The sequence below is a fragment of the Drosophila nasuta genome, chromosome 2L, assembly GCF_023558535.2.
Source record: "Drosophila nasuta strain 15112-1781.00 chromosome 2L, ASM2355853v1, whole genome shotgun sequence".
NCBI lineage: Eukaryota > Metazoa > Arthropoda > Insecta > Diptera > Drosophilidae > Drosophila > Drosophila nasuta.
This window is the reverse complement of record NC_083455.1, coordinates 5,170,248-5,194,899: the sequence shown is the minus strand read 5'-3', so window position 1 is coordinate 5,194,899 and position 24,652 is coordinate 5,170,248. Positions and strand designations below refer to the sequence as shown.

The window sequence follows — 24,652 nt, the reverse complement described above, 5'->3', positions numbered from 1 at the left end:
TAACAGGCTGATGATATTCGGCATTTAAAATGTGTATTGAGCAGCACAGCACAGCACAGAAAAGAAACATCAATTTGGCCATGGGACCACCGTGTTCAATGGCATTTGCCTATTTATGCATGCAGCTTGCAGTTGCAATTTTCACTATGTGTGTGCTGCTGTCAACAGCAATGCAAAATACAAAATGCATTTGCTCTCGACTCGCTAACGTTGGGCGAGGCCTTGAATATTAACTGCATACCAATGTGCCATAACTTTTGTGTCAGCCTAGACCCGCAACACTGAACGTGCCACATATGCACCCACACACACACACACACACACCTTAACACAGATACATATATGTATGCATGCATGTATCTAAGCCTCGAGTGGAGTGTTCCCATTTGCCGTTTCCACGCGCTTACTCCGTTCATTGGTCTCAACAAGAGCAACCAACTCCCACTCCCCAAACACTCGCTCAATAATCAATTCCATGCTGTTGCTTTTGGTTCCATCCTGTTGGCGTTCACTCCTCCACATCGTCGTCATCGTCGTCGTCGTCGTCGTCGTTGTCGATGTTGTTGTCGTTCACACTACGCTTGGTTGTCGTCTTTTTAGACACCGCACTCGTTGACGTTGAATGCCAAAGGGTATATACACTTGGTGATCTTCCCAAGCAACATTTTATATTTATTATAAAGCACTCGTTCAACTTGCTCAACTTAAATTGAATAATAAATAAATCAACAAAGTTTCCCATTTTTTATTGCAACTTTGTACGGGGTATTTCTCAGTCAGTCAGCGCTCTGTGTATTCCTCTGTTTTGCACACTTGGTTTAGTATGCTGTGTAACCCTTTTGTTGCCGTCGCGCTGAGATAGAGACTCTGCCGCTGTGTGGCGTGAAAATTCAAATTAGATTTTAAAATTTAATAAATGTTTGTGCAAATTAAAGCGTGGCAAAAGCATCAGCTGCCCCAACGCCCCCAAACTCTAAAAAGATTCATATTTAATGGGTTTTTTGTCTAGCCAAAATGTCCACACACTGTTCCCTTGTCTTGCAAAAATTACTTTTGCATTGTACTAACAAACTGTGCTGTTTTTGAGTAAAACAAACTTGAGAACACAAGTGTGAGGAGTAAAAACAAAACACATATGTTTCTTTTAATGGCATTTGATTAGTGAGGCTTGGGTCTTATCATCATTTGTACAAATTGAAGAGAATTTTTGTGCCACGAGAACCAATTGATGCCATATTGATTGGTTGTTTTGCCATTGAAGTACTCGCCATTCAGATTACTACAAAGGCAAAGTAATTAATTTCACTTCATTAAATAATATTTTATCAAATGATTTACCAATAGTAGCACTTTCTGTACCACCAACCAGATCGAAATTCCTTTGCACAATTTCCCGTACTCCGATCGTTATCGCGATCAGGTGTCGAGAATTTCATATCCTTTTGGGAGGAAAGCGCATCTCCAGCCGTACCCTTGTAGAGTCCCAATGATACAATTTTAAAGTCGTCTGTCTCGTTTCCAATCAGAAAATGATCGTAGTACGCATATCGATTTTCCTCATCAAATCCCTGTAGAAATATGTAGAGTTCGTGATGCTGCGATTGGGTTATTAAATGCAGCTTCTGCAATCCGATGAAGAATTCGCTACGTAAATCGCCAAAGCCAATCGTATAATCAGTCCAATTGCGATTGAATGTTATCGAACCATCGCGACGTCGTTGAATAACAGTCCAGCCCGAATCGGTTAAAACCGAGTCACAGAATACGGGAAAGGGTTCCGATCCGGGTACTCGAATGACATGGACATCGGTTGATTTGCCATAACAACTTGGTGATTCATAATCACTGAGCTGCGCTTTAAGCTCTGCAATTTCTTCAGTCTGTTTCATAATCGTTGAAGTCTGATTTTCGATTTTCAAATTGTGTGTCATTATAACAGTATCCTTCTCCTTGATCGCTGCTTCCATTTCATTAATTTTTTGCTCCTTTAGCTCAACTTTGATGATATCGGAGCTAGCCGCAGACTTGTGCCTCTCAACGAGTGCTTTACTCGTGGCCAGCAGTTCATCTTTGATTTTGCTGCTGTTGTTGCAGGAGATATTCAGATCGAGCAACTGGGCATATTGCACCTCTCGGTTCTTAATGTTTTCTTCACAGATACCAAGGCTGCTTCTGAGGTTGCTGCACTCTGCTTCCAGTTTCTTAAATCCCGCATCTTGTTCTTTGACTTTGTGCTGCAACTCTGTCAATTGCATTGTCTTTCGATTCAGTTGTTCGTTTGCTAGAGTTTCCCTATTCCGAGTTGCATCCTCACAGACACCCAGTTTTATCTCCGCTTCTGAAAGCTTCTTCTCTGTATCTTTGATGATCTCATTTAAATTTCGAATTTGATCCTGCAACTCTGTGAATTGAGTCTGCTTTGTTTGCTGTAGAATTGGCTTAACGATTCCAATGCAATATGAATTGCACTCGCTTTCCATATCCTTGAACATTGTTATTGACTAACGTTGACGAAAATTATATATTCAAATTTTATATTATACATTCAAATTGAGTTTATCACTCACCGGACTGCTTAATCCAGCAGTTGCAATTGATTTAAAACTGTTTTCCATGAGTGTACACAACATTATAATTGAAAGTAGCTTGCTATAAATAAGCATTTTTGATACATTAAATTTGTGAATATTATTTTGGGTGGACAATTTACAAACTAATCAATTTATTAGCGTTTTTATTGAAACACTCTCGGTTGTTTAGGCTTTGGCGATTGTAATACAACTGAAAGACGCTAAGCTTAAACAAAGAAATCCATAGAACAAAAAGGAAATTCCATTGAATATAGGTGTCGAGAAACTGATTAAGGAATGAGTAATAAATAAACAGCTGTGTCTTGTTGTCTACAATCATATCTGGAAATTAGCGTTTGCTTTTACTAACTATTCAATAACGTCATAACAAAGAAGAAATGTTAGGTATATCAAAATACAAAATTTAAATGTAGTATAAACAAGTTTGAATTAATGAATGGTATAACACTATAAAAAATATAGTTGTATATTAATTAGGTTAAAAATTAATTAAATTTTAAAATTAATACCGCACTGATTCAATAAAAATAGGTAACGAGTGTTGGACTATAAAGTTTTAAAGTAAATATATTAAAGGCATTTAAATGTGTAAGGTATAACAATATTCTAAATATAAACTCTGGTGTATTGACAGTATTTTTGTGGTATATTAATTTGGTATATTTCAAAATTAATACCGCACTGTTGGATTAAAAATGAATAACGAGTTTTTTTTGTCTATTTTTTCTTCAGTTTCACAATTTAAATATTTATATAAATTTGAAACAAAATACATATAAATAAATTTATAAAATTATATGAATATGCCACTTTAATATGTTTGGTATTGGAACATTGTTTGTTTCAATCTAAATGATTAATTCTGTCAACTGTATAATTGCTAATTCATGCCCCAAAGCTCGCCTCGAGCACTGCAACCACATTCGGTCATTTTAAAATATTCCGAGCAGAGAGAATCACGCACAAATTTGCAACACACACACACACACATCTAAGCATTCGGTTTGGCAATTTGCATTGTTTTTCACCTGAACGAAAAATCGTTGAGGCCATTTCACACATTTAACATTTGCATAAATTTTAATGTCCACGCACACACACACATCCGCACACCCGCACTTACAGCTACATATGAGAGCCACAACAAATGCTGAACAGGCTTTGGGGGCTGGCTGCTGGTGGGAGGCAAGAACGTGTCGTCATTTGCAGGATGATGGCGACAGGTTTAAATACATTTTGCACTTTCCAGCGATGCCAATGGACAACGGCAACATACGGCGATGGTTTCAACACCGTTGCAAACAATTTTTTGGGGGTAGAATGCAGGCTCCCGTAATAACGAGTTTTGCGGTAAATTGAATTGTTGAACATTCCAAACACTAAAATCGTTTCGTTCGTTTCGTTTCGTTCGCTTCTCGCTGTGGTCGAGGCTGAGGTTTTTGTTTGGAGCCCGTCTAGGAAAAAGCGAGCAACCTTTTACCAGCCATTTCGCCCCCATCGTAGTCTTCTATTTGGGCCTGCAATATTTATTGATGTGTTGGCATTGCCATAGCTCCAACTTTGTCCAATTCTACAGCTGCACATGCGCATCGAAAAACTTCTGCATGGACAAGAAATTATGACGGCCATCAATTTCAATTCCGTCAAGCGCGCTTGTTATTTGTTTATGGCCAAAGAGTGTAGCACACATTTTGAGGTCAGTTCCTAGTTCCGAGTTTATGGTTGTACTCAAAATGTAAGTGGTATAAGTGGATAAACAACCATACATATTTATTTGGTGTTTAATTCTTCTAATTTCATGACTGACCTAAAGCTTTGTCCTAATTTAAAATAATAATAGTTTTGTCTGGTGTGACATTGTCAGGCGATGTTTGGCATGTAATATTCCCATTGCACACAGTGAGTGAGAATAAACAAGCAGCCTTCCGGCAGTCAAGTCACATGCTCTATGTACCACATGGCGTATGCGTAATGTGACCAATTGGATTTACTCTGCTCTGCTCTCAGCTTACACACACTCACATAAATGCAAACACTGTGAACACAAGTTGAAACGAAGATTTTAGCCAATGTCTTGCACCATAATTCAGACGGCTGCAGTTCATGTCCTTGTGACAGCTGCAGCAGCGGACCAAGGACAATTTCAAACAATTTTAAAATTTAGAGCACACATGCCACTTGACCAGACGAGCTGAAGCTCCTCCTCCTTCTCATCCTCCTAACAACACCCCGCATGTCTTGCCTTCATTTTACGAGCTTCAAAATATGCATAAATCTTGTGCTGAAAATTTATATTTACATTTTGCTCTTGCGCTATTTAACAACATTTGGTCAATGGCAAGTAGCGAGGAGCTGAAAAAGGACGAGGAGAAGGCAGATCCTTAAGAGCGGCGGCGGCGGCAGTTGAAATTTTGAGGTTTCTAGCCTCCCGCTGCTGCCGTCGCCCATTTTGTGGTTTGCGCAACGGTTTCGAAAGTTTTGCATTTTACCACTTTTCACTTGTTCCTTGCAGTTTGCTGCAAGTTCCTAACGGGAGCTACAGCTACAGCTGCAGCTGCAAGTTGTTTGTTTTATTGCAAGTGCCAAATAATTTAACTACTAAAATATTAAATTTCTGTTTGAATTGTCGTCGGCTTGTGTAGTTCTGACTATGTTTGTGTGCGGCGTGTAAATGTGTAGCCACTGGCAATGGCCATAAATTTGGCCACCTAACTCCTCCTAACTGGCCCTCAATGCGAGTTTGAGTCTTTATGTACACACACACACACACACATACGGTTATGTATTTGTCTGTAGTGCCGGCCATATGTGGCACTGTGGCAACTTGAATGTGTGCTTGGGGAATCTACGGGTCATGTGTTTGAGTTTAATTAAAAAGGGGCATTAGGATAGAAAAGTTCCCACATAGAACTCGTACTCTCCATATTGTACTACGTGCCCATATTCATCCACTCGCATTGCTAAATGATGTATGCTGTAAGTTCTTTTTTTGTTTCCGTTTTTTTTGGCTTCGGGGAGTTAGCTCATACAATTGGGCAGGTGTATTCGTTTACTTAGGATTTTGTAACAAACTCATGTTATTACGACTCATAAAAACTAATTAAAAATATTCTAAAACTATTCAGAAATAAAGTTGAGAAACCAAAAAGTAGGTACAGAATGTACAATACAAATTTAACATACAGTATATTTGGTATTTAAAATATATTTGTATATAAGATATAGAAATTATCGGAAATGATGTCAAATAGCATATTTTGAAAACAAGTTGATTTAAAAAAAAATCGATAATTTAATTATACGAAAAATATATCACAATAACACTAATATATACCGAGGACTTTATTTGGTATATTAATATAATACAACATTCAAAATATACCAGAGAGTACTAAGCATTCCAGATTGTCAGCCAAGTCAACTAAGACAGATCCTATCCTATTATAACTTTGTGCCGACAGGAAATGTATGTAACAAGTAGAACGAGGCATCTCCGACCCTATAAAGTATATATGTATATTCTTGATCAGCGTCAACATCCGAGACGATATAGCCATGTCCGTCTGTCCGTCCGTCCGTATGAACACCTAGATCTCAAAGACTATAAGAGCTATGATTTTTTTCGACAGCATTTGTTATGTTTGCACGTAAATCAAGTTTGTTTAAAATTCTTGCCACGCCCACTTCCGCCCCGCCAATCAAAAAATCTAATAACAAGCGTAATTTTAAAGCTAGAGCTACGAGTGGTGCATACAATAATAACAATAGTATTTATGATTCCCGAAAATTTGGTTCCGATCAGATAGAAGAAGAAATACTTTTGTATGGGCAAAAACGCCTACTTACTGGGGGTCTTCGACAATCTGGTATATTGTGCCGTCTATGGTATATTTTGAATGTGGTACTATATCGATATACCAAATGGTATATTTCGTATATTTTAGTGATTTTTGCAGTATTTTCGGTATATTTTGAAAATAATACCACAATATTTTGCTTTTATTCAAAATGGGTAGAGGGTATCTCACAGTCGAGCACACTCGACAGTAGCTTTCTAACTTGTTTGACATACAAGTGTATTTCTTAAATAATTTATAGAAATTTTTCTGATCGCTACCAAATTTTTATGAATCATAAATATTGTAGTTATTATTGTATTTTTCTTCGATTCTCTTATATTCTCTGAGCTCTAAGGGTTCATACGCACAGACGGATAGATAGACAAGGCCTATAAAACCATTCTAATCTATGCGTATAAAAAATAAGAAAATAATTTTATTAAAGAATAATTTAGTAAAAAGAAATAGAGCTTGAATATTAATTTTAAAAAAGAAGTAGTTACATAAATCTTTACACAAATTTTAATGTTAAATACAAAAGTTTGTCGAAAGCAAAGATCAATAAGATTCATTTTTATAAGCAGCTGTGCTCAATAAAAATAAGACATGCTCTATTATCAGATATGTCGACTGAGATAGCGCTGCAGCAGACTCAAAGAGCACTTCTAGTACACGAAAAACAATCGACAATGAACACTCCATTCAGCAAATTTAAATTGCGGTTTACAGGGGGACTTGTAACCTAAAGATAAAAGATACTCAGACATAGTCAGCAACACACACACACACACACACACCCACACATCCAGACACACAAACAGAATGCCAGCTATCGATTATGGCAGGATAAGAGTTGGTTGCAAGGGACAACGATGGAGTCTATTGGGCGTCTGTCATGTGGTCTGTTTTAAGTGCTCCGCCGGTTATTTTCGACTATTGAAGGAGGTGGATGTGGAAGTGCAGACCAATGCAGTGCAGTGTAGAGCAGAGCAGAGCGCAGTTGAATGTTCAGCATTTGGGTGCTGGGTGTCAGGCACTTGATAATGACTACGATGACAACAGAATCGACAACACGATGGCGCCGCTGTTGTCATTGGCGTAACAAGGACAAACAACGACTCAACTCAATTGTAGCTGGTGCTGCTGTTGCATCAACAACAACTACAGCAACAGCAAAAGCAATAATCAACATAGCAATAGGAACACAAACAGCAACAACTACAACTACAACAGCGACTACCGCAGACACTTGACTGTACCAATTTCATTGAACACAAGATGAAAGTTGATTTTATTTTACTCAAGCATAAAGTGATTGTGCTACAGGATATTTCATTTTTTAAAATGTTTAATAACTTGTCTTTATGATTTCTGTAAATTTAGTTGCGATCAGGTAAACTTTGTAAAAGTTACTCAAGAAATAATCTTACATAGCAAACGGAGTTTTGCTTTTGTATATTTCATCCTACGGTATATCTTGAATGTTAAAGAATTTCGTTTTGGCGTATTTGAATATTTTTCAATCTATTAGTTTGATATATTTCAATGATAACGCTTTCACATTGCTTTTCCTTTTTACCAAAATATAGTTCACACAATTGTAGTTTTCGTTTTATCTCAATTATGCAATTTATTGCTTAAAAATATATGTTCTGCTAGAAGAACACTTGTTGAATCAAAAACTCTACAATAAGAATTATTAAAAGATTAAATTTCAAATACATAGTTGCTTCGTTATGCAAATGTTAAGTGTTGTGTGTGTTTTCAAGCAACATTTCTCAAAGCGAAATTCAATTGTGTCTTGGCTCTAGCTGTTGAGCTGTTTTAAAGAAATGGAATAACAACTTGCAACTTGCTCGTTAACAGCTGCGGATTATGCTTTGAGCCCTCGCAGACATAACCGAAACGTAAGCCAGTCATAAACCACTTTTATCATTCCTAAGCACGAAGAGGGAGAGAGACTCCCCCAGTACTCACTTAATTTGGAAGCCCTTGTGCCCCATCTGTCTGCCATCTAGCCAGGCAGGCAGACAACCAACCAACCAGCCTGTCCTGTTATCTAATGTACTTGTCTGCTGGTACTTCCTTTCTACTGCCCAGAAGGCAGTCAACTAACTAAGTGTACTTCATCAAAGCAAACCTGCACCCGAAAAGCGTTCGTCTGTCGCCATCTCCTATCTCCAATTCGTTCGAGCCGAGCAGGTGGGGGGGGAAGAGTAAATATTTCCACTTTTCGACCACAAAATGCAATTGGGCTTGATGATATTTGTAACTTCCGTTTTGGTTTGCAACCAAAGGAAATGAAGCTTGTACTGTTTTTCTCTATTCTTGTGTTAATACACTGCAAAACACTAAATCAACTGAGTACATTTTGTACTAGTATTCTAAGATTAATTTACAAACAAGTTCATTTTACTTGAAAAATAAGTTTATTTTATGTGTCTTCATTTCTTTAGTGGATTAAAAAATAATATATATCGCAATCATTAACTTCCAATGTAGATTTATTAGTTAGTAACTATTTTGCTTTCAAATATACTCATAACATTTTTCGCATTCTAAATAAAAAAGATAATTTTTAGTATTTTTAATCTAAATAAATTTGAGTTTATAATGATTTTTTAATGATATTCATAAACTTTAAATCATATACTTTCATTTTGATGTACTATATGCATTTTTTCGCTCAGTGTATAGGCCCATTTACAACAAATTTCCTGTTGCCATTGTATTTGTTGTCAATCTGTGCGAGTAATCTACGTATACATCAATTTGAATGCCATTCCATTCCAGCACCAACTGAGTGTGCCGACTCTTGGCTCCATGAGGATAAACTATTATTCACTACATATTCAAGACTCTGTTGCCTCATTCAGTATGCATTCATTTGGTAGCAGATAGATGGATGTCTTTGTGTGCGTAGGCACCCAAAAATAAGACCGCAATGTTTCATTTGTTTTATGGTCAAATTGCATGCAATGAAAATTCGAGCTGCCTTCATAAGGACGAATGTTTTATATACATACATACATATATGTACTATGTGTGTATGCAGATACGTCTAGATGTATGTGAGTTTGTGTAGCCAACTCTCCTGGGCACATTTCATTTCTTTGGATATAGACCCACATACGTTTGTGCCACTTTCTCGTATTTTTCTTTCTTATCTTCTGCGCATTAGCTGCGCCTGCATTCTGCATAGTCGAAAATTCTGGTTCTTGTCTCTGCTCTATATGGAGTATGTGTCCGTGTTTCCAAGGCACTTGTCCCATTGAAACTTTCTGCTTTGTGTGACAACTCGACATATCTCTTCTGTCTCGCTCTCTCTTCTCTCTCGCTCTGTGTGCAGTAGTGAAATCCTGCTCGTAGTCTTTTGGCCGCTTGTTGATATTGCACTTTGCCTTGCATGCAAAATTTGGCAGGCAAAGCTTTTGAGGGGGTTGGGGGACCGGGTCGAGTTAAGGGGCTAAAAGCCAAACAGTTGCTCTGCCAAATGAACTTTTCTAATTCCATATGACCCCAAACCTCTCTTCTCTCCTCTTCGACTTGTTGGAAGACTCTTTGATTCGGTGAGTTGTGGAGGCTCGTATTCATTCATAGCATACCAAATTATTCTGTCGTTAATTAGTGAACGATAGACACACGCACACACACATGCAAGGACCAACACACAGACACACGCCCATACGAACTTTGTATCGTCAAAAGATTTGGCTTATTTCTACGTCATTTGCACGCACTCAAAGTTGGGCAACTTTCTTCTCAGTCTCTCTCACTCTCAGTTTACCTCTCTATATGAGCCTAGTCGAGTCTATACTCTGAAATCGTCTCCTGATGTTGATGTCCTGTCATTCCAATGTTGGCTGTGAATGTGTGTGTGTGTGAACTTGTCGTCATCGTCGTTTGCCTTTAAGTCTTGCGTTGACCACAAATTGCTTGACTACCATTTTCATTTGCTTTTAGCCCCCTAACTAAGCATTTTCTCGTTTTCTCCACACAAAATTCTTGTTTATCTTTGGCCAGCACTCGAATTGAGTGACAGACAGTCAGTCAGTCCATCCACATCCGTATCCGCATCCCACATTCCACATCCCAAAGTAGAACAAGGGACCAGGTGCGAGTACTTAACAGCTACAACAATTAGGCAGAGCTTCAACGAAACGTAGAGGAAAAACTTTTTACTTAATTTACCAGCGTCACACTATACATTTTATTATGATGGAGCACTTTGTTAATTATATTTTCCCCAGTTCGGGTAAAATTTATTTGTTTTATAAGTTTTGAGTACTTTGGTGAAGTGGTTCTAATTTTAACCATGTTCTGGCAAATAGAGAAGGCAATCCTGAGTTTTTTTTTCATGAGAAAATGTTTTCATATTTATTATTTAATTGATTTATTTAAAGGATTACAATATTGCGTTAGTCAATTCAATATTTCGTATTTAAATTCATTAAAATTTGTTTAAAAAACTTCCTTTTTTATGATATATGGATAAAATATATATTTTTAATGCGAATCTTCAGTCAAGTATAATTTTATATTTCATTAGTATTGAATGTAATTGTACAACTCATTTTTTCTCATTGTAAATCATTTAAATATAGAAATTGTTAAACAAAATTCTAGAACGCCGCACTCTATTTCTCAATTTAAATGTTATAATCCCACGTAATCTGTAATTGTAAACAGCTCATCTCCAGCTTTGCCTGAGAACATAGATGATAGATATATTCCAAAGTGTGTCTGTCGGACTTGTGTTTACCACATTTACATAAGAACTAATGCATATGTAAGAGTTTGTATCTCTATGTATTTAATATTAATGTCTTTCAAGCTGCAAAGGCAAGGGCAAAAAAAGAGAGAAAAAGAAAATATAAAAATAATAAAAACAAAACAGATGCCGGCGCGTAAAGTATCGCACTGAAAAAGGAAGAGGAGAGAAGAGAAGCGAAGAGAAGAGAAGTCCGGAAGGCAGCCAGTCCAGAGACTGAGCCGCAAAAACTAATTTGTATGCGGAAAGCGAAGCTGTCGCCAGAAACGACTGTCTGACCACGTGTCCGACGTATTTGTTGCTGTTGTTGTTGTTGGTGTCGTTGTTGTTGTTGGTCTACACCCGCGTCGGACGCTGCCAAAATGCGTAATTTTCATACTTTGGGACTTGGCCAAGTGGCTTTTGTGAGTTGACTGAAGTGGAGAGGATTGTGAGGAGTGTGTTGCGTCGGTTGGCTGGCTGGCTTTATGTGCAAGTGTTGAAGCGCAGGTGACGACGACAGGAAGAGCTATAGCTGCCGGCACCTTCGTCCTCATGTTCCCTTCACTTCTCTTCTGGCAAACACTCATAGAACATGCCCACAAAATATGAATATAATAATCGTAGAAAGCCACTGAATCCGATAACATATGTGTATATATGAGAATCTAGTCATCAGCTGGCGGAGATTTGCTTATTTTAATTATTCAGGCCATTAAATCTTTGAGATTTCTTTATTGAACGAATTATAAATCACAAAGTTCCTTCGAACGAACGAACGAACAGTAAAATGAACCAACTGAATCAGTTCACCTTCATGGTTCTTTTTGTTCAGTTGTTCAATTTTGTTCGTTCATCTTCAGATGCTCCCTTTTGATCTCTAGTTCGTTCCTGTTCTCTTTTGATCTTTAGTTCGTTCTTGCTCACTTTTTATTTCTAGCTCATTCTTGTTTACTTTTTATGTTGAGTTAGTTCTTATTAACATGTTCCAATTTTGATTAGTCGTTCGACTGTCTTTTATTATAATTTATCTATTTTAACTGATATGGCAACACTTATTTTAGTGGCATGAACGTTAAGTCTCGTTTAAAATGGATTGTGCAAATTTACTTTGTGCCTTACCAATTTTATGTGAAAATAGAAAATACATTTATGCAAATAATAGATAATAAGTTAAGAAAGCGAGTTCAAAATTAACTAACAAGTAATTATAGTCAAAAATTAAAGATGAACGAAAAGAATAGTGGAAACAACTTAGTAACTAACTCATTCAGTATATTTGACAATGTTTACACAACACTAAAATTAATGTATTTGCTTGCGATATACTACATATTTAAAAATTGTTTTGAAAATATGATTCTATATTAAATAAAAAGTTAATATTTTTAAAGTATTTTGTAAAATATTTGCAATATTTTTAAATCAGCTTTATTTTTGCTTATCGATACCAAATGGAATTAGGAAACATGCGAATCCGAAGGCAATTAGAGGCCTTTAAGACGTAACTAAGCTAGCTAATGAGTAAATAATTTGAGCAGAACACGGAAATTGAGTTGATTGTTAATGAGCATATGTGTGTGTTTATGTGTGCTGAGTTCTTCTGCACTCGAAAGCTACTTAAGCAAAGCCCCCATATGTACTATAGCAGCAGACTATAGTATAAAGCGTCTTGCATCATAAGCTGCTTATCCAGTCGGGCATTTAAAGCTCAATCCCCCGCAGCACCCAATCATGAAAGCTCAACTCACACAAAGGCTGAGAAAATTAAAACATTTTTTAATTAAAACAAATAATAACATAAGGCAACAACAGTTGCAAAAGTAAACAAATTAAGGCTGGCAAATGACGTTGACACTGACGTTTGACGATGATGAAGATGAAGATGAAGATGAAGATGAAGATGACGGCAAAGACGATGAATAAACAAAGGCGAAATGAAACAAAAGGAGCAACAGAACATGAATGAAATAATCAAATCATTTGCAAAATAAAAGCAAATTACTGAAAATTGTATGTAATGTATTTACAAACACACACCCACGCACACAAACACACACACACACATACACATGTATATACAAACACGCCAAGAGCATTCGCAAATACGCTTAAAACGCTCTTACATGCCACGCCCATTTAATGTAGACGCCCTCAAACTTTGCTTGGCGCATTTGCGACATGTGGCGCCCCCTGTTGTATGCTATTCAATTTTTTATTACATTCGTACTTACAACATTTCGAAGAAATAAAAAATAAGAAGTTTTGGGCAAAAGCATATTGGTTTTTAAGAGAAGCTTAAAAAGCGTTTAAGGGACAGCATTTAAAAACAATTTAATTTTAAAACGGAATGTTGAAAATACATCAAATATTTTGTGAAGAGAATCATTTGCTTTTTATTTATTGTAGCTCAATAATTTTTTGATTAATCTTCGCTGTCTCTGAAAAATATAATAAAACGAAATGGATATAATAAGTACTAAAAAGAAGTTACTAAAAACTCTTTTCACTTACATTTAATTCAAAGCGTATTTAAGATTCGTTTCATGCGGCACTTGTTATTTCTGTTTAACGCTTTTTTGTATTTTTTAAGCGTCAAAATTGTGAAAAAGCGTCTGGTTTGGTCTTTTGGGGATTCGCTATATGGAATGCGGATACATATATATTTATTTCTTTTCTTTTCTTCTCGTTCTTGTTTTTTTTTTTTTGTTCTCTTTCTTGTAGTGTGTTGTGGGCGCCTTTCGCCCTCAATTTCATTTGCAATTGAATTTGGGATTATTTTTCATTTTTTGCTGCGCATCTTGCAGAGGTCACAAGTGGCCCGAATGGCACGAGAGGCGGGCGGGAGTCGGAGGGATTGGGGCAGAGAGGTGAAGAAGGTGGAGAAGGGGAGAAGGAGTAGGTTAACTCCGCCTTCATAAAAGCCGCTTGCATGTCTGAGCGCCGTTTGTCTCTTTGCCCTGATAGCTGCTGTTGCTTTTGCTTTTGCTGTTGTTGTTGTTGATGTTACTGTTGTTGCTGTTGTTGAAATCCCATGGCAGCAGCCAAGCAAAAAGGGAGGACGACAAACCCTAAGCTGGCCTCTGAGCTGGCAAACGGGAAGTTGTAAAATTCATAAGTCGGGCGCGTGGCTTTTGTGCAATTGGAGCAACAAGAAAGCAAAACGAAATACCAAAGGCAAGTAAAAAAAAGCAAGAATCTTGTACAAGTGCAAGTTGCTAGAGGGACGAAAGGGGGAGTAATGGGTGCAGACTGCGGTATAGGGTTGAATTGGGTGTCGAACTGACTGCAGGCAAAGATAACACCAAAGTGCACTTTAATCTTTGTGAAGAAATCTCAATGGCTGTGCAGCAAAATATGATTGAAGTGTCGCTGTGTCGCTCTGGGCAGCTTTAGATCGCTAGAGAAAGAGTGAGAGGGTGGAGAGTGAAGCAGCAGGCAGAGAGGGGTTCGGAGTTAAGTGAGACTGTTGGTATGTGTGACAGGGCAACGTTGTCGCGGCAAATGAAGCCAGTGCCAACGAAAAGGCACAAAGCAAACGCTTGAGTGGCAGAGAGAGAAATTGGAAAAATGAAATGTGCAGAAGACGACGACGACGACAACGACGACGACGACTCCTTCAACAGCTGTTGATTGAAATGGTGCGACTTCGTTGAACCCACACACACAGACATACACATACACTCGCTCACAAAGAGCGAGAGAGATAACTTCAAATGCAGAAATGTCACTCACACACATTAAGCAAGAATGAGAGACAGTGACAGCCCGAGAGAGGGAGGGAGTGAGGAGGGATTCTGTTTGGCTCCCTCTCGAGTGGCGCACTCAAAGAAGAAGCGCGCGCAGCATAAAGACCGAAAATCAGACAACATCTTGACAAAGGCTGGCAGCAGCTACGTCCAGGCAAACACATCAGATAAGCGCGATTGAATGCAATCCCTTTCCAAAGAAGGGATGACTGAAGAGAGTTAGGGAAGAGTGCGAGGTGCTGCCACTGCAACAAAGCTGCCCTAAAAACCAACGAGAGAAAAAAGAAAGTAAAGGCGCTGCTGCAACAACAGCAACAAAACTGAAAATGAAATAAAAACGGGTCATTGGAGTAAGATGGGCCGACAGAGGGAGGGAGCTTCCTCAAACCCTTCCAAAATAAAAACCAAAGCCAAAGCCCAAAGCCCTTTCCACAAAATGTAAATGCCGCGGCACACAAAGAACCGCACCGAGGGCACAAGTGGCAAATGCTAAGTGGAGCGAAATTGTGTGGCACATAAATGATGCCCTGTGAAAAAGTTGAATAATTTATGCTTAAAGCTATTTAGCAAAATTTAATACTAAACTAAAATAAAATTTGACAATTCAAACATTTTTATTAGTCATATTAGTTTCTTTCTTTTCATTAAGCCATATTAATTTTAGGGGTAACATTCCTCTATAAAATAGTTCCAATTTAAAATAAAATCCATTTAATAGAGAGAGATAACATTCCTTAATCTATTAGTTGATCAATGTCATCGGAATTTGAAAATTTGTTCTCCTGTCGATTTAACCCTTTAACCCATTTACAGGGTATTTGCGCTAAGAGCCTGGGCATGTAGGGATAGCTGCCTTTGAAATGCAAATTACACCCCAAGGAAATGCAGGGCTTTGGGGCTGGCAGGGCAGAGAGGAAGACAAAGAGAGAGAGAGAGAGAGGGAGTAAGGAAGAGATGCAGCGGAAAAGAAAATGCGGAAGCTGCGCACTGTCGGATTCTTGGCTTGTCGAGTGTTATGTATTTAGTGGCTGCTTCAGTTGCAACTTTCCCCTTTCCCCCGTGCACTGTGAGTACACCTGCCGTACAATTTGCACTTTGGCATAGGTCGCGTGGCGTTGCGGCGTTGCCACATAACCGAATAGAAGTTTGGCAACGCTGTAAAGAAATAATAAAGACAAACGGTGCATTGTTTGAAGTGAAAAAGCGGAGAAGAGAGGAGCGCGCAGAGCGGGAGCAATGCAAAAACGTAATGATAATGGCAACAACACCACTAACTACAACAACAACAACAACAGCAACAACAACTCCCTCGTCCAAGCTTGACACAATAGCAGGCAGCCAAATAAAAATTTATGGCACAGCTGAAAGCTGCAATGTTGCCGTTGCCACTGTGTAACTATGTGCACAAGAATGGCCCTGGGTCCAAGTCCGAATTCGAATCGAGTGTCGAGAGTAGAGTCCCCTCTGTTCCCCCACCTCTCCCCTGAGTCCAATCCAACCCGGTCGCTGAGTGGGCCAGTGGAAACTGGGTGGCCTGTTATGAGTTTTAACAGTTGGTCGGAGCTGGACAACAACGCAGCGGTGGCGGCAAAGAATTAAAGTCTGAGTCAAGAAAGAAGGACGAAAAGTTTTTAATGAAAAGTGCACTGAATCCTTAATGGGGCCCCGTCGTCAGCATCAGCTACTTCTGCTTGTCACACAAACTTTCGGATGTGTACTTTAAAGCCAGCTGTAATCAGCCAAGAACACGTTCCTTCGAAAAAATATTTGCGTAGTGGACATTTTTTCTTAAATAATATTTCGATTATTTGCAGCTCTTACATTTTGTTCGACAATCAATGAGAATTAAATGTGGGTTTCATTTGGACTGTATTAAAAAGCCATATAATAAACTTTATGGCTCAAATTTAATTCGGTATTTGCATAGCATTTCATTTTCAATTCTCTTTCCATTCATTCATTTTAACTACGAAGAACGTGAAAAAAACTAAATTTATATTCTAGTACATACCTTTTCGGGTCTTAATTTAAACATTGCTAGTTCGATAAAAGTTGCCTTCTAATATAATAAATTTTAAAACAAGCTTTAAAAGATGTGTTCCACATAGGAAAAAATCGTGTTTTCAATTCGAAGGTAAACCGACAAACATTGTCTTACTGACCCACAACGCAGCAGCAGCATCCACATCCATGGCCATATGGCGGGACATGATATGTAAAATGAATGTAAATTGCTGAGACCATAAAAATGTGGGCAGCTTTTAAAAATTCCTGGGCGCCGCCGCCGTTGACAATTGCTGTGGTGTTGTGTGAAAACGGCGTGTGCAAAACGCGTCAAGATAAAAACAAAGATGAGAACAGGAAATGGGAGAAAAAGAAGCAAAAAAAAAAACAAAAAATAATAATACTGAACAGTGCTTAAACAATAAAACAATAAATTTTCATTACCGGCTCTGGGCTATTAACGGTTTCCGCTGTCCAAGAAGAAAATGCTTTTAAAAGGTTGCATTCTGCCCCGAGGCAGCTGGCAACTGTTGTTTATAAAATAAAATGCAATAAAATAAAGTACAATAAAATTGTTGAGGCTATGCTCATACTTACTATATACATATATATTTCGGGGTGTTAAATTTAAAGTGCAGTAGCCGCAAAAAGTATGCAACACTTTCTGTTTAATTTTTTTTTATAATATATTAAGTTATTTGTTTTGCTTTGTATATACATTTTTTTGGTTTTCGCCTGCATTTCGTTTCAAGCGTTTTCAAACATTTGACTTTGGCATTTGCATTAACATTTTTGCATCGTTTCCATTACTTTCCACCTCACTCCACATACCCCTTTCCCATCGTGGTCGTCCCCCCACATTCGGTTCGGTTTTCTCCGTCATTCTCTGTCTGTGTGTTTTGCTCTTTAATTACATTTTCGTGGTTTTCATTTTGTGCGCCATAAATAATTTTACCATGCAGCGTGCATTTTTTTTTCTCATCTCTTCTTTCGTTTTTTTCTTGCATAAAATTATTTGGCTCTCAGTGAGAAGGTGAATCTGAATGTTGCAGCATCAGCATTAATTTGCTTAAAATGAAAGCGTGCTTACACATTTTTTTCAATGTCTATTTTCACTCAACTTCAACTTCAGCATATTAACTTCAAGTTGTGTTGTTTTTTTTGTGTGTTGTTCTTGCAGGTCACGTGGGCGGCTGTGGAATTACCGAAGAGGTCTCACAATGGATGGAGAATATACAAAATTCAGCGGTCGAGGAGCTTCCCGTGCCGATGTCAAAGGATGTACAAAAGCTGCACCGGAAACAACAACAACACAAAAAGGTTGCCTCTGCCCCACAGCAACAGCATCAGCGACAACATCCACCAAAGAAATACGCCAGCGGCGATGATGATTTCAAATTTCCACATCAAAAATACACGAAGGAAGCCAACTTTGCCGACGGTGCATTCTACGATCCAGCCACCGGACGACGTCTCGGCTCCGCAGCCAATGTCGCCGATTGGCATGACCATGTCCATGAGCGAGTGCGTCGTGCCAGCGGTGGAAATGGTGGACGCGATGGTGGAGGCGGCGGTGGTGGCTCTGGCTCCTCTTCGAGTGGTGGCTCTGGCTCAACTGGCTCCGGACGTGGCCGTGAGGACAACAAAAATACCTGCTCGCTTTATATACAAACAGATCCATTGATTTGGCGCCACATACGTGAAGGCATCGCTGATGTAAGTCCAACTGAAGAGAACGTTAGTGTGCTTGACTCTGTGTATGTGTGTATGTGGGTGTGTGGATATGGGAGGATGGTCCAGTGAGCTCTTAGCTCGTGCGCCAAATTAAAACTGAAGCAGCTGGCATAAGGAGCGTGGCACTGAGGGGAGCTGTTTGTTGGCTTAAAAAACACAAAACAAAATCCATGAATTTTGCAATTTTTTACGAGCGAACGCTTCACTTTGGGTCTGCGCATAAAACAAAAGCCGAGCTCGCTCTTTTTTTTCTTTTTCGTCTTGTTGGAGCGGGAAGCAACAGACAACAGGCGAATACGGCAGAGGAGACGACGGAGGGGGGACACGCGTGGAGTCAGCCAGACGCCATGTTTTCCCTTAGCTGTATTTTGTTTTTGTTTTTGTTTTTTGGAGTGAGGGCGACCATCCAAAGAAATTGACTGATGCGCTACGTTGAGTGAAAATTGTTGTTTAGCTCTTGAGTTGCTACGCTCGCTTTTTCTACTGAAAATTTAATAGTTTCGTGAAATTTAAAAAGTTTCACAACAAACCGTATTTCACTATGTAATGTAAACTTTGTGCAATTCCATTCCTAGTAAGGGTTTTTTGTTAAAGAGATTAGTATCCTTAAGTTTTCTTACTACTATATTTAATTTTAGCAAATTCATAATGATATTCGTCTTGAATATATTTTATTAATGCTTTCTTTCAATCTTTCAATTATTATTAATTCAAACAAATTGAAGTAAAAAAAAAATTACTTGACGATTTTTAACAATATATTCGATACTCTAATATTAAAACATCATCTTGATAGCACATACAATTATGACAACCATACTGAAGAGCCTTTAATTAATTTCGAAATCATCCTGAACTCCAATCTGAAGTGTTTAGCATACATGAAATCATTTAAAGTATTTTTCAAGATGCTCTCAATTATTCTTGAACTGCCAGCGCGTATTCATCTTCAGTCTCGAAATAGGTCGCTCGACAATTTTCACCCCAGATGTTCGAAAGTTCGTTTTTCTTTTCTACCTAACAACAATTTGCTCGAGTGTTGCCTGCTTTGCGGCGTCTTCAAAGCAATCATCCAATCAGCTGACCTGCTTTGCTGCTTACAGCGCATGCAATCAACCGTTATAGTCTGCCAGCTCCCTCTTCTTCACTGTCTGCCTACCTATCAGTCTCTCTCGCTCCCACTCGCTATCTCGCGTTCCTATCCTTTCTCGTTCGCAAGCAATTCTTTTGCCGCACTTTATGTTTACGTTCATTTTTTCGCATTGTACGCGACGTTGTCGACGTCAACATCCTCGTCAGGGTCGCCCTGCAGCCCCGCGATGTATTTCTCCACTCTGCTGCTCTCTCCTCTTCTCTCTTTTTTCTGGTCTCCACGCTTCTCTTCTCCAATTTTTTGTCTGTTTATTTGCAATGAGTTTTGCATAATTCGCGCATTTGTTTCGTTCGCCGTTGCGTTCGTGCCGCGTTTTAATACCCTAATTTAAAGACTGCTGGGTATATTCGACTTGTGCACAGCTTTTGTTTACTTTAAATGTAAATCATCATTAAATAATAATTAATAATAGCTACTAAATAATTATTATTAATAGCAATTGAAGAGTAGAGGGTGTCTGGTAGTTTGTCACTGTCGAATGACCGAATGCATTATTCTCTCGCTTTTTGTTGTCATTGCGCCCAACGGCGTTTTGATTTTGGAACCAAAAACTGCCGTTAGCGGTACGATGATAGACCCCCGGTCACCCTGCCCCTCTCTCTCTCTCTGTCTCTGTTGGTAATCCCAAAGCCACCCGCTCAACGCGCGCATAAAACCGAATAAACTTCAGCAAAAATATTCGACGGGTTTTAGCTGAATTTGCATTTTTATACAAATATATTTGAAGAGTGCTTGTTGTGTGCGTCAGTATGAGTGTGTGTGTGTGTATGTATTGGGGTGTATTGGGGTAATTCAGAAATGGGGTTTCAGGAGGTCGCTTGTTTGTCTGGCTGCTTTGTTTGCCACACCCCCTGCGGGGGCGTCTGTGTGCTGCGAATGTCAAGCGCATTGGCATTGTGGTTGAGATTTTTATTACGCGCACATCGCCTAAAAGTCGACTGCGTGATTTTTTTTTTTGCTTTTGTTAATTAATTTACAACACTGACTGAAACAATTTGTACTTACAGCATGATCGTCATGGGCGGGATCACAAGTACGAGGTGGATGAGAAAACCCGCGAGGAAATCACATCGCTGATTGCACATCATGTGACGGCCGTTAATTACATTTACCGCAACACAAAGTTCGATGGACGCACTGAGCATCGCAACATACGCTTTGAGGTGAGTGCTGTGTCCGTGTCTGTGTGTGTGTCTGTGTGTATGTGCGTGTGCGGGGGAGCGAAGTGAATTGAATTGGCACAACAGCGCCCCCTGTGGTCGGCAATTGCCAACAGCGTTAACGTTGCGCCAACAATGGACCAAGAACAAAGAGCTCGTCCTCTTCCCAATGATGATGACGATAAAGGGGTAAAGGCAGGAGGACGCTTGAGCCTCAGACAACCAAACAATTATGTTGGAAGCCATTCGCTGGTTGTTGGCAGTTGAGTTTATTAACGCGGCCTTAAAGCTGGCGTTTCGGTCAAGGAATGCATCAATGTGCAAAATATGATTTAAATAAGCGACTCTTGAACGCTTTATTAAATCCAGAAATTCAATCAAAATTTATCAAGTTTAATAAAAATTATTAAAAAACAGATAATATTCATATATTCTAAGATACTTACCATTAAAAACACAATTTTGATTTTCTTTTATGCCTAAAATCTATCAAAAACTCTTCTAAATTAAATTGATAGAAAACTCCTAATTTTAAATGTTAGAATTTGTATCTGCTTTTCATTTACCTCAATTTAACTTTCACTATAAATCGATTCTTCGAATAAGAGAATAAATCTCATATACATTTATTAAATTTCCAAAAATGTCAATTTAACTTTTATTCTAGTATTTTATAGTATATATATTTCAATTTAATTACTATTTCGTTTCTCATGAAACTGTATTTGAAGTTTTTTAATATTTGCTTTTATTCGCCAGGTGCAACGTATCAAAATTGACGACGACTCTGCCTGTCGGAGTTCCCACAATGGACCACATAATGCATTCTGCAACGAGCATATGGACGTATCAAATTTTTTGAATCTGCACTCCCTAGAAGATCACTCGGACTTTTGTCTGGCCTATGTGTTTACATACAGGTAAGTAGAATGGATGTATTCAATTGTCCAGGATTTGACGTTGTTTCTCTTGCCTTGACAGAGATTTCACTGGCGGTACTTTGGGCTTGGCCTGGGTGGCCAGTGCATCAGGTGCTTCGGGTGGCATTTGTGAGAAGTACAAAACCTACACTGAGACTGTGGGTGGACAATACCAGAGCACAAAGCGTTCATTAAACACTGGCATCATCACCTTTGTCAACTACAACAGTCGAGTGCCTCCCAAAGTCTCGCAGCTGACGTTGGCTCATGAGATTGGACACAATTTTGGATCACCGGTAAGTAGGGTGTAATAAGAAAGCGTAACAAGAAATTTATAAGAAATTAAGTTATGAACTTAATGTATCACTAAGTAAAATAAAATTAGAAAACTCCTACAGCAATTAGAAAAGTCCGGAACAATTCGTTTATTTTTCATTTTATAAACTTTTCATTCAAAATATCGCAAATATAATTACAATCAGTAATTTTTAATTTTAATTGAATGAACATTTAAGAAATAATGTTTGCAAAAAGAGTTTATAATTATAGACTAGAATACTTTGTTTACTCTATTTTATTTTATAATTATAAACTAGAATACTTACTCTTTCTATGATACAAATTAAATTGAACATTAAAACACTTATCTATTCCTCTTTATCTCCCATCCTATACTTTAAATAACATATAGTATTTGCATTACAATTAACAATAATCTGATTTTATTTTAGCACGACTATCCACAAGAATGTCGACCTGGTGGACTGAATGGCAACTATATAATGTTCGCCAGCGCCACGTCCGGAGATCGTCCGAACAATTCGAAATTCTCGCCATGCTCCATTCGCAACATTTCCAATGTGCTGGATGTGCTCGTGGGCAATTCAAAGCGAGACTGCTTCAAGGCATCGGAGGGAGCGTTCTGTGGCAACAAGATCGTGGAATCGGGCGAGGAATGTGATTGTGGGTTCAACGAGGAGGAGTGCAAGGATAAGTGCTGCTATCCCAGGCTGATCAGCGAGTACGATCAATCGCTCAATTCGAGTGCCAAGGGCTGCAAACGACGTGCCAAGACACAATGCTCGCCATCGCAGGGTCCCTGCTGTCTCTCCAACTCGTGCACCTTTGTGCCCACGCATGCCTATCAGAAGTGCAAGGAGGAGACGGAGTGCAGCTGGTCGAGCACCTGCAATGGCACCACAGCCGAGTGTCCCGAGCCGCGTCATCGCGATGACAAGACAATGTGCAACAATGGCACCGCTCTTTGCATACGCGGCGAGTGCAGCGGTTCACCGTGTCTGCTCTGGAATATGACCAAGTGTTTCCTCACCTCGTCCACTTTGCCGCACGTCAACAAGCGCAAACTGTGCGAACTTGCCTGTCAGGATGGCAACGATACTGCCACCTGTCGCAGCACCAGTGAATTTGCCGCCGAATACAACATTCAACGAGGTGGCATCAGTCTGCAGCCTGGTTCGCCGTGCGACAACTTCCAGGGCTATTGCGATGTGTTCCTCAAGTGTCGAGCTGTCGACGCCGACGGTCCGTTGGTTCGTCTAAAGAATCTGCTGCTCAATCGCGAGACGCTGCTCACAGTCGCCGAGTGGATCACCGGCAACTGGTATCTGGTGGTGTTGATGGGCGTCGGATTCATTGTCATCATGGGCGCCTTCATTAAGTGCTGTGCCGTGCATACGCCCAGCTCCAATCCGAAGAAGCGACGTGCTCGACGCATCAGTGAAACACTGCGTGCGCCCATGAACACGATACGACGCATGGTAAGTAGTCCTTGCAACATGTTGCAATACCCCCTCTTGCCCCAAGGAATTATGGGTAGAGAGCAGAAGATTGTATCTGTGATCTTTTAAATCTCGTTGTCCGTTTGTTTGATGATCATGATTTAAGTGGCTTTTTACTATCACGGACTTAAAAAGTCACTTTAGCATATTTCAGGACAGTTACATCAGCTTTATATATAAAATTAGCAAATAATTTATTACTAATTTCCTATTAGATATGACTGCATTTGAAATTTGTTTATAACATTTATTAACACTTCAGGGCTTTACCAAACTTTTAAGATTACAAAGACAAATACTTTATTCCATAACTATAGATTTTTTGAAAATACTAAAATAAGGCAGGACAGCAAAAAAACAAATGGAAAAGTTATATTTTTTTGATTATTATTAATGAAAGCAAAATGAGAAAAGAAATACATATATCATATTAGCGCTGTTATTGAATTTTTGTATTAGACAATATTTATTTAAATTTTTTAGTACCCTACGTGCGCCTTTAAAATGTAAGAACACTGCTAAAAAACAGTGTTACCTTCAATTTACCATTAAGAGGCTTTACATTCGACTGTTATGTTAAATTTGCTAGTAAAGTAGTTTCACATATTGAAGATCAGATCTTATGAAAATGAAAGTGATGTAAATGATCTCTGATAATTATATGTACGAATAATTAACTTATGGTCAATTAAGCCGTAGTTCAATTACAGCTCCTTAACAGCTCTATTAATGTAAACTTTTTTAGACTTAACATTTGACTGTTAAGTTATCTTTGCTAGTTTATATAATAATACTTTCACATATTGAAGATCAGATCTTAGTAGACGAAAGAATAAAAATAATATGAATGATCTATGATAATTTACTTATGAACAAATCATTTAATTGTGGAAAATCAAGCTGAAATTCAATTACAGCACCTTAACAGCTCTGTTAATGTAAACTTTTCTAGA

At 38.6% G+C, this 24,652-nt stretch overlaps 2 protein-coding genes across 4 annotated transcripts in view; one reads left to right on the top strand and one right to left on the bottom strand.

The window, feature by feature from the left end:
* Positions 1-24,652, top strand: part of LOC132793610 (disintegrin and metalloproteinase domain-containing protein 10) — a 130,968-nt gene that overhangs the window by 101,835 nt on the left and 4,481 nt on the right. For all 3 annotated transcript variants that reach the window (XR_009633134.1, XM_060803609.1, XM_060803622.1), the window contains exons 6-10: positions 18,114-18,649; positions 20,828-20,983; positions 21,740-21,900; positions 21,962-22,196; positions 22,632-23,678. Coding sequence is in view for 2 of the 3 variants with exons in the window: in XM_060803609.1 (XP_060659592.1) it covers positions 18,114-18,649; positions 20,828-20,983; positions 21,740-21,900; positions 21,962-22,196; positions 22,632-23,678 (2,135 nt within the window). In the remaining variant the exon portion in view is untranslated. The remainder of the gene's footprint in view (positions 1-18,113; positions 18,650-20,827; positions 20,984-21,739; positions 21,901-21,961; positions 22,197-22,631; positions 23,679-24,652) is intronic.
* Positions 652-2,789, bottom strand: LOC132798878 (fibrinogen-like protein 1). Its single transcript, XM_060810880.1, has 3 exons — positions 2,568-2,789; positions 1,339-2,501; positions 652-1,279 (listed from the first exon to the last, which is right to left on the bottom strand). The coding sequence occupies exons 1-3, from the start codon at positions 2,661-2,663 to the stop codon at positions 1,159-1,161; spliced, it is 1,380 nt and encodes a 459-aa protein (XP_060666863.1). The 5' UTR covers positions 2,664-2,789; the 3' UTR covers positions 652-1,158.